The sequence below is a fragment of the Octopus bimaculoides genome, chromosome 21 (genome assembly GCF_046866305.1).
Source record: "Octopus bimaculoides isolate indiv1 chromosome 21, ASM4686630v1, whole genome shotgun sequence".
Lineage (NCBI taxonomy): Eukaryota > Metazoa > Mollusca > Cephalopoda > Octopoda > Octopodidae > Octopus > Octopus bimaculoides.
The window spans coordinates 18,452,662-18,462,661 of record NC_142948.1 but is presented as its reverse complement, the minus strand read 5'-3'; the positions used below and the strand labels follow the sequence as shown (position 1 = coordinate 18,462,661).

Sequence of the window (10,000 nt, the reverse complement as noted above, 5' to 3'; positions counted from 1 at the left end):
GGCTAGTCCGCTTGTCGCATCTCCTGAGGCCATGGCCTGCATAATGGAGAACGATGAATTTATACTGCATGAGATGGCTGCAAAAGAGCAACATACCACACCTTTGTATATATTGTAAATAAATACTAATGGAGAACCTGCGTTTTGCCTAACACTTCTTTACTCGACTGCTGGAGCCTTAGCAATACGAAGAATAAGAAATTAATGGGAGAAAGGCGATATTCAACCGATATCCAGAACCTTGCCTCCCATTATACACTCATGCATGCACACATGCATACTCATTTACATACATATGTACATACACCTGCAATACACTGGCACACACACATACATGTATACACACATATATACATACACAGACACATGTACATACGTACATGTGTATATGTGGGTGTATGTACACACACACACACATAGACACAGAGTTCAACAAAATCTCTCCATTTGGAAGAATATTTTAACCTCCAATTTCTGGTTTGGCATGGTCTCTGTGGCTGCATATCCTGTCTCTATGGTCTCTATGGCTGTATACCCTTTCTAATTTGAACCACTTTTTAAGTAGATTGCAAAAAGCAAATTTGTTGAGGTATTCATCCAGAGCTAATAATCTTTTATGCAGTTGCTGTGTTTAAAAATGCAGTATATACCATTCTTTTTATATTAGAAGAAACATAAATGAAAATAAATATCTATATATATATATTTCTATGGAATGAAGATGTTTCTACTTTATATTACAGGCTAATTTACCAGCAGCAAGAGGAAGTGCTGCCTGTTTGAATCTTAACTCTATGTTAATACTCTTCCCAATTTGTCGTAACTTTCTCAACTTTATAAGAGGCTCGTTCGTAAGTAATAGCTTTCTTTCACATGCTTAACCGTCTTTTCGTCTCCAAGCTGGAAACTAACTTGTTATTGTTATGATGAATGAACAAAAGCAAGAAAACATGCAACAAGAACAAGTTTTCACAAAGGTGTTATTAATTTCATGCTTTAAAAAGTGGGAAAAAGAAATAGGCCCTTTGACATTTGGGACATAGAAAATAGAAGAAAGAAAAAGAGAAGGGTGGTACAAAGAAGGAAAGAGAAAAGAGGGTCTGAATGGGAATGCAGTTCTATGGAGTAAGTTAAGAAGAGAGGATGAGACAGGCAAGTATCTGTGTAAGGAAAGGGGCTTGATGGGTGATGTGAGTAGTGTGGGGTACACGTGGTTGACTGGTGGGTGAGTTGAGTCGAGTGGGATGTGAATGTAGTAATGGTAAGAGGAAGACTTGGAAGCATAAAAAATGGGAGTAACAGTGGAGAAAATGGTGTGAGACAAAAGTAGGTAGAGGTAGAGGGAAAGTTACAAAGTGGATAAAGATGGAAAAATAACTAATTATGTAACCATAAAAAAATACTTATGTAAATATAAAAGAAAATAAACAGCTGAGTATGTAAAAAGGTGTTGAGAAGGAGAACAGAATACTCTAAGAAATATCAAGAGGTAATATTTATCCTTATGGATGTTCTGTTAGGACAGACTATACTGCAGTAGATACCATGAGAGAAACTTTCACATTGATTTTTTGTGCAAAATGCACTCTTTGAGTGCGGTGTGCATTTTGCACCAAAAACCAATATGAGAGTTTCTCTCATGGTATCTACTGCACTATAGTTTGTTCTAGTAGAACATCTAAGGTTAAGTGGGGATAAATATTATCTCTCAGTATTAATGCTGCCTTTGTTGCTAACATACATTTTAAAAGAAATATATATATAGTGCACATGGTTATTGAAAAGGGGAGAGTTACAAAAGGAAGAGATGATTATCAAAATGGATATAAAAAAAAAATATTTTACAAAAAACAGGTATAGTGAGAAAAGTTGTAAAGTCAATAAAATGGAATAGGAAGGATTGTGTTGAATCCACAGAGAGGACTGGAACAGAAGAATTAAAATGTATTCTGGACTACATCAAACTCAACCATTAACTAAAAAAATGCAGTTTCTTCTGGCTGTTTTTTTTTCAAATGCTACTAAAATGTCCTTTACTCTTCCAAACTAACTAGCTGTATATCCTTTTCACTTAGTTCACCTGTCTCTCTTTCTCTTGTCAACCTAAGTATGTGCTTCACTTCTCAGATTCTGTACTAAACACTTTATCAATCTCATGAAACTTCTGACTCTGTAAAGATCATTAACACTGCTACTCTATCTAATACTGTCTTATCAAAAAGGAAAGCTAGTGGCAACTTTCACAACTATCTTTAATTCATTCAGGTATGCAAAGCTGTACGAAGATCATTTGATGACAACATTTTATACCATAAACTATGTGCCTACATGATCTGTTTGCAAACAGGTAAGTCCTGTTTTAAATCCCTACATTTACAAAGACCAAGTAGCTCTCATCACACTTCTATATATACGTCTCTCTCTCTCTCATTTGTTATCTCTTTTACCTTTTATTTGTTTCAGTCATTAGATAGTGGCCATACTGGGGCACCACCTTGAGGAATTTTAGTTGAACAAATCAACCCCAGTACTTATTTTCTTTTTAAGCCTAGTACATACTCTATTGGTCTCTTGGTGAACTGTTAAGTTATGGGGATGTAAACACACCAACACCAGTTGTCAAGTGGTGGTGGGGGACAAACACAGATGTAAAGATACACTCACACACACACACACACATGATGAATTTCTTTCATTTTCTGTCTACCAAATCCACTAACAAGGCTTTGGTGGACCCAAGGCTATAGTAAAAGACACTTTCCTATGGTGCTATGTGGTGAGACTGAACCCGGAACCATGTGGTTGGGAAGCAAGCTTCTTACCACACAGTCATGCCTGCGCCTGTTACTTGATGTTTCTGTTATATTTATCATTTCAGTACTGTAAATAAGACTCAAACATTTCATGTCTCTGCTTATGATCATAGTGGTGTGGATAGTAACCCTGAATACTATTATTCAGACACACTGTGCAAAGTAACTAATATAGTAATGCTTTAAATTAAATTATCTTTTAAAATAATGTTTAGAGATAGGCACAAGCATGGTTGTGTGGTAAGAAGTTTGCTTCCCAACCACATGGTTCTAGGGTCAGTCTCACAGTGTGACACCATGGGCTAGTGTCTTCTACTATAGCCTCAGGCTGATCAAAGCCTTGGGACTGAAAGGATGAAAGGTGAAGTCAATCTCAGTGGAATTTTGATTCAGAATGTAAAGATGGATGAAATGCTGCCAAGTATTTTGCCCAGCATACTAATGATTCTGTCAGCTCACCACCTTAGTGGTGCTTGTAATAATGGTTTCTTAAATGAGTAGGAGGCCAGAGATTATGAGGAGAGGGAACAGTCAGTCATATCATCCCCAGTTCTTGACTGGTAAAAAAGGGTAAAGACCCCCTTCAGTCATGAATTATGGATGGGATTGCCCCTAGAAAGTTCTCCTCCTAGTAACATTGTTTATGGAAGACCAGCAGTTACCCCTCTCCCCGCCACCGATGTTATCCAAGGAAAAGGCAAAGGCCAATACTGCTTGGCACCAGTGACGTTGCAACTCATTTCTACAGCTGAGTGAACTGGAGCAACATGAACACAACATACAACCTAACCTGGGAATCGAACTCACTACCTCATGATTGTGAGCCCAATGCTTTAACCACGAGTCATGTGCCTTCACTGGTTCTTGTAATAACTTGTATTTGGCATGAAGTATGTTTATTGAAGAATTACTTATAACAATACATTTTGTTTCAGAATACTCTGTAGTTACTTATTGATCGCTTGTTTTCAGCGGATTATTCCAAGTACTAAAATTTTCTGTAGAATCTTCACATTAGCTAAAAGAAAACCCTTAACAAATTTCCTGTTTAGTATAATTTTTTTTTTCAGCCATTCATGTTGTCAGCCATTGTTTTAACTTGCAAAGGTTTGTGCAGTCCTATGACAGCCCTGACCCAAAGAAACGGGACCTTCTATTGGCATTGAGTCAACTCCCTATCAACAATACTATTGATGGTTACATCAATCCTGTCCGAAGTGCACACTCAGTATGTAGTATGATTTTGCAACATTTTGTTCTATATGAAAACCTTACTATGTTTATACATTTTAAACAAAATTATAACCAATCTCCTTTGAATTTTAGAGTTCATATCTCACATTCAGTCCTCCGAAAGATGTATATGCTAAACAAGTATTGGTAATTTCTTATTTGATGTTCATAAAATTGAATTTGTTTTAGTTTCAATTTCCTTTCAACTTGATTATCATGTTTTGTGGATGCCCTGCATCTCCTTGTTTTATTGTTTTATCTGTCTGCCGTTCCTTCTCTTTTGGTTGGTTTTTGTTATGGGTTCTGTTAATTATTATTATTACTGTTACTATTATTATTATTGTTATTATTATTATTATTGTTGCCTTTGTACAGCTTCTAATGCTGGAGATGTACTACAATGTCAGCTGTTCACTACCAGTGAACTAAGGTAACACCCTTTACTTTTCGAGCACCTTCTGGAGTATTCGAGCGGTTCCAAGCAGTGCTGTTTTCTGCAAGTGCTCCACCCTTATTGCAGCCCCTATTTGTTCCACATACTTCTTGAGATTTCTGCTCACTGTTCCCAGGGCTCCGACAATTATTGGTACTACTGCTATCCTTTTCATTGACCACAACTGCTTAACTTCCCAAGCTAACCTGTTATATCTCTCGACTTTTCTTTCTTCCTTATTGCATACCTTGTTGTCAGCTGGGCATGCTATGTCTATGATCCAGCATAGTTTGTTTTCTTTCTCAATTAAGAAAGAGCACCATTTTCATGCATAATTTGAGCACCATTTTCATCTACCGGGTTGCTCAGATAGTAACTCTCCATGACCACAGCATCAATTTGTTTGCAGTTTTTGTATAGAAATATTGCAATCCATGTGTTTACATTTTCACGCACGTGTTGTTGTGGCAGCGTATCTGAGGGAAGTTATTTTTTTGTATATATATACTCCAGTTTCCTGAGATGGCTTACATTAAAACATAGTTTCCTTTCATTGTTCTTGTGGATTCTTAATTCCTGGTTCGTGATGGTTTCAGATTTGATCTAATCTTTCCGTCAGATTATTATTATTATTATTATTTTAAAATAAAGTATGGTCCATTGTCTTCTGCTGAACTGGGGTCATCCCTTGACCCTAGGGTCACAGTAGGTCCTCATCTCATGGAGAGTACATGGTGTAAAATGTGTGCGGAACCTAGTAATACTATTTTCGGAAGTTCTCCCACGTTAACACTGCAAGGGAGTTTGTTGAGCTGCTTATCAAGGCCCTTTTTAATTAGCCCTAACGCGCCAATCACCACAGGTGTTGTGCTGCTTTTCATTCCCCACATCATGGTCACTTCTATTTCTAGGTCTTTGTACTTAGATAACTTCTCAACTTCTTTAATGGACACATTTCTCTCTGATGGTACTATTATTATTATTATTATTATTATTATTATTATTATTCAGTAGTTTTATTTTTATAACGTGCTTTCACTTCACTACCGAGCGCAGCTCTGTGCGCCTTGGGTATGTGCTGTGGTTTGCTGTGGTGCTCTTATGTTTACTGTATTAAAAGTGTTTTGCGTAGAATGTGTGCAGTACCCAGTGGTGCAATTTTCTGTATGTTATATATATTTGTAAGTCCTGCTATTTTTGTTATGTATTTGTCTGAATATTTTTTTATTATACCTAAGGCACCTACTATGATAGGAATTGTTTCTGTTTTTAGATTCCACATTCGAGTTACCTCTATTTCCAGGTCTTTGTATTTTGAAAGTTTTTCCATTTCTTTTAGAGAAACGTTGTCATCTGCTGGTATTGATACATCAATTAGAAAGCATTTTTTTTCTTCATGATCTTTGACAACTATATCTGGTCTATTTGCCTTAATTTCTCTATCTGTGTGTATTGGCATATCCCAGAGTATGGTTGCTTTCTCGTTTTCTGTGACCTTTTCTGGCGTGTGTTTATACCATCTTTTTTCTGTTGTTATTCCATAATGTTGGCATAGCTTCCAGTGTATATAGGTCCCAGCTCTGTCGTGTCTGTGAATATATTCCTTCTTAGCCAGGACTGGGCAGCCAGAGATAATATGATTTATTGTTTCCTGTCGATCTCCACATATTCTACAGTTACTTGTTATATTTCTTTTCATTATGTGTTTTTGGTAATTTCTGGTGGGGAGGCTTTGGTCTTGTGCAGCAATTAAAAATCCTTCAGTCTCTGCTTTGAGTCCTGAGCTTCTCAGCCATTGCTGGGATTTTTCTCTGTCTATTTCTTTCGCATTTAGTTTAGCCCAGTATTTACCATGTAGGGGCTTTTCTTGCCATCGTTTTATCATGGTCCGTTGCTGTTCTAGTTTTAGTTTGGATTTCATTTGTTTTATAGCTTTTGTTGTTTCTTCTTCTTCTTCTTCGTATTTGTTAGGTAGATTGATTTCTTGTTTGTATTTGTCAGCTTCCTTAAATACTGAAAACAGTTTTTTGTTTTGCTCGTGTTTTGTGGCTATTTGTATTAGTTTCCCTTGCTTCTGGAGTAGGTATTTTTGCAGTCCTATGGTGGTTATTTTATAATAGTTTTCTAGCTGTATAAGACCCCTGCCACCTTCTGTGCGTTGTATATATAGCCTTTCTATGTCAGATTTTGGGTGGTGCATCCTATATCCTGTCATTATTTTTCTTGTTTTCCTGTCTATTTTACATAGTTCGTTTAGTGTCCAGTTAAGGATGTTGTAGCTGTAGCTTATAACTGGGACAGCTAAAGTGTTGATACCCATTATCTTGTTTTTAGCATTGAGCTCTGTTTTTAGTATTGATCTAACTCGTCTATAGTACTCTTTCTTTATTTTTTCTTTCATTTGTGTATGTTGTATCCTATCTAGTTCATTGACTCCTAAATACTTATATGGTTGGCTTTCGTCTAGTTCTCTTATTTCATTGGCTTTATCTAGTGTTATATTGCTACTTTTAACTAATTTTCCTCTTTTCAGGGTTGCTTTGGCACATTTTTCTAATCCGAATTTCATTTCTATTTCCTTGGTAAAGCCGTGTACTGTCTGTAGTAGTGTTTCTAGCTCTTTGTCTTTTTTTGCATATAATTTTAGGTCATCCATATATAGAAGGTGGCTGACTGTTTTTCCATAGCATTTGTAACCGCATCCAGTTCTATTTAGCAAATCTGTTAAAGGTGTGAGTGCCAGGCAGAACAGGAGTGGAGAGAGCATGTCTCCCTGGAATATTCCTCTTCTAATGGGGATGGCTTTCGTTTTCACAAGTTATTATTATTATTATTATTATTATTATTATTATTATTATTATTATTATTATTATTATTATTTTTAGAATTCAATTTATGAGATGTTCATGATGCTGCCCGGAGTAAGTGGTGCTATAATTACTTTTGCTCTCATTATCATGTTCACCTCATCAACTCACCTTATCAGGTAAGTCTTTACTTCCTTTTCATAAGATTTATGTTTGTTTACATTCTAAAACAATACAGATAAATACATTTTATATATTTCTACTTATGCAACCAGAAAACTCATGTATTATATTTACTTTAGGACTACAAAAAGATCTTGTAAAGAATAATGGAAAATTAATAAAAATATCTATGAAGCATCAGTAAAATAAAGAAAAAAAAGCTTATCTTTTGTCTTCAAGAAACTAAGAGTAGCTAAGACAATAGATGGTTTTGAATAAAAGAAAAAGAAAAACAACAAGAATTGTGGAAATGTTAAAATTTAATAGGTCTATAAAATTCTATGATAAAACAATAACAAGAGAAGTCCTACATAGCAAATAGCTAACAAAACTCAACAGAGGGGAAATAGAGAAGGAAAATTCCCAATACTGGTTGAGATGTGTAGGACTGAGAGCTAAGGCTGAAAGATTCTTGAATGTGCTCAAAGCTTCTCCACCAAAACACTAAAAACATGTGATGAAGTAGAATACATTTTAAGTAACTGCTAAATATAGAGCAATTAATCACATTGTCTCTGTCTGGTTTCTCAGCTGAGTAAGGATACATGCACAGGCATGACAGGTTTGGGACTCACATAGACAGGAAGTTATTTCAGCACCATGAAATACTAACAGAAAAGTGGTGGTATATACATACACCAAAAAAAAAAAAAAGACAAAGCAACTATACCCTGCTAATATGCATCAATAGCTTGATCAATGTCAATTGACTAGATATTGTTATCAAGGATCACCAGAATAGGAAGATTTACCTAATCTAACTATCAGTCCTGATACAATGTATCTTTCACAGGAATTAAGAAATTAAGAAATTATCCAAATATAAAGACAGCCCAGGAAGTTGAAAACTGTCTAACCACTTCAAAATTTTGGCCATACAACATTCATATCTAATGCAAATCAGGGACAATAGAGAAAAGTTTTCAAAATGTTTGTGTATTTTTGGATAGTTTTATAATACAAATGTTCTTTGCTCTGACTACAATATTCTAGATTTAATGTCATTTATAAAATTGTTTTCTTCCATTTTCGAAGTTATTTTGTTAAATCCTTTTTGTAATTGGAGTTAGGATCAATGTGTAATTTCTCATAAAAATTTTTGTCACTAAAAGATTCTTAAAACTTGTCCATCATTATGACAGCACCCTACTGTTGCAAGAAAGAAAGAAAGAAAGAGAGAGAGCGAGAGAGAGAGAGAGAGAGAGGTTCTTTTCATTGTGCAACAGCTGAGTCACATTAACTCCATCACAAACTCTAACAGAAATGCTATGATTTATAAAGAAGGAGCTGTCATGATTCCCATTTGGTGCATAAAGCTGCACCAAACAGAATTTGATTTATGTTGGTTGCACAACAGAAGAATTAAACAAAGATTTAATGGACGTAGGTATGACATCAGGCACAATAATTGTACTTTGGACAAAATTTGTTCAGCATTTTACATCAAGCAGCTGTAAATCTGATAAGCAACTTTCTCAGAGAATATTCAGACTCCACTGAATTTTCAGTCCTCAAAACACTTGAAGGTAAATATATTTGTAAGTTACTAACATCATGCCCGAAGGTGAAGAACAAAATAACAGGAAAGCTTCATCAAATTTATTCAAAATAAACAAGCAAAACTTGACATTTTTTTTTTGTTGAAAAAGGTATGCAGGAGAGTCTAGATGAAATGTTGAATTTGTGCATTTCTGTATATTTTTAATTTTTCATTAGTCTTGTCTTATTTTAAGGTGGTGAGCTGGCAGAATCATTAGCATGCTGGATGAAATGCTTAGCAGTATTTTGTCTGCCGCTATGTTCTGAGTACAAATTCCTGCCGAGGTTGACTTTGCCTTTCATCCTTTTGGAGTTGATAAATTAAGTACCAGTTGCGTATTGGGATCAATCTAATTGACTGGGCCCCTTCACCAAAATTTCAAGCCTTGTGCCTATAGTAGAAAGAATTATTCTTGTCTCATTTTCAACATGAACAAAACAGACATACGGTCAAAATATTGCTCAATTCAATAAACAAAGTCAGTGTTTTATTAGAGAGAATCACTTCTAGCCTCACCCTCTTATAATTGTGTATTTACATTAAAGAAGAGTTACACCAGCCTTCATATCATCAACATTAATTAATAATAATCCTTTCTAATTTTTGACACAAGGCCAGTAATTTTGATGGGTGGGATCTAGTTAATTACATTAAACCCAGTGCTCAGTTGATGCTTATTTTATCAACCTCAAAAGGATGTAAGGCATAGCTGACCTTTGCAGTATTTGAACTTGGAACATAAAGAGCAGGAAGAAATGCTGCTATGCATTTTGTCTGGTGTGCTAATGGTTCTGCTAGCTTGCCTTATTATTTTTAAGACAGAGAGCAGGAAGAACAGTGAGCATAGTGGACAAAATGCTTTGTGGAATTTCACCTGTGTTTCTCTTCTGAGCTCAAATTCTACTGAGGTTGACTTTCCCTTTCATCCTTTTGGGGTTAATAAAATAAGTGC

At 35.5% G+C, this 10,000-nt stretch overlaps 1 protein-coding gene across 2 annotated transcripts in view; it reads left to right on the top strand.

The window, feature by feature from the left end:
• Positions 1-10,000, top strand: part of LOC106873617 (NADPH oxidase 2) — a 71,231-nt gene that overhangs the window by 29,563 nt on the left and 31,668 nt on the right. For both annotated transcript variants that reach the window (XM_089338818.1, XM_014921063.3), the window contains exons 3-6: positions 744-851; positions 2,266-2,347; positions 3,884-4,041; positions 7,365-7,465. In XM_089338818.1, coding sequence (XP_089194944.1) covers positions 744-851; positions 2,266-2,347; positions 3,884-4,041; positions 7,365-7,465 — 449 coding nt within the window. The remainder of the gene's footprint in view (positions 1-743; positions 852-2,265; positions 2,348-3,883; positions 4,042-7,364; positions 7,466-10,000) is intronic.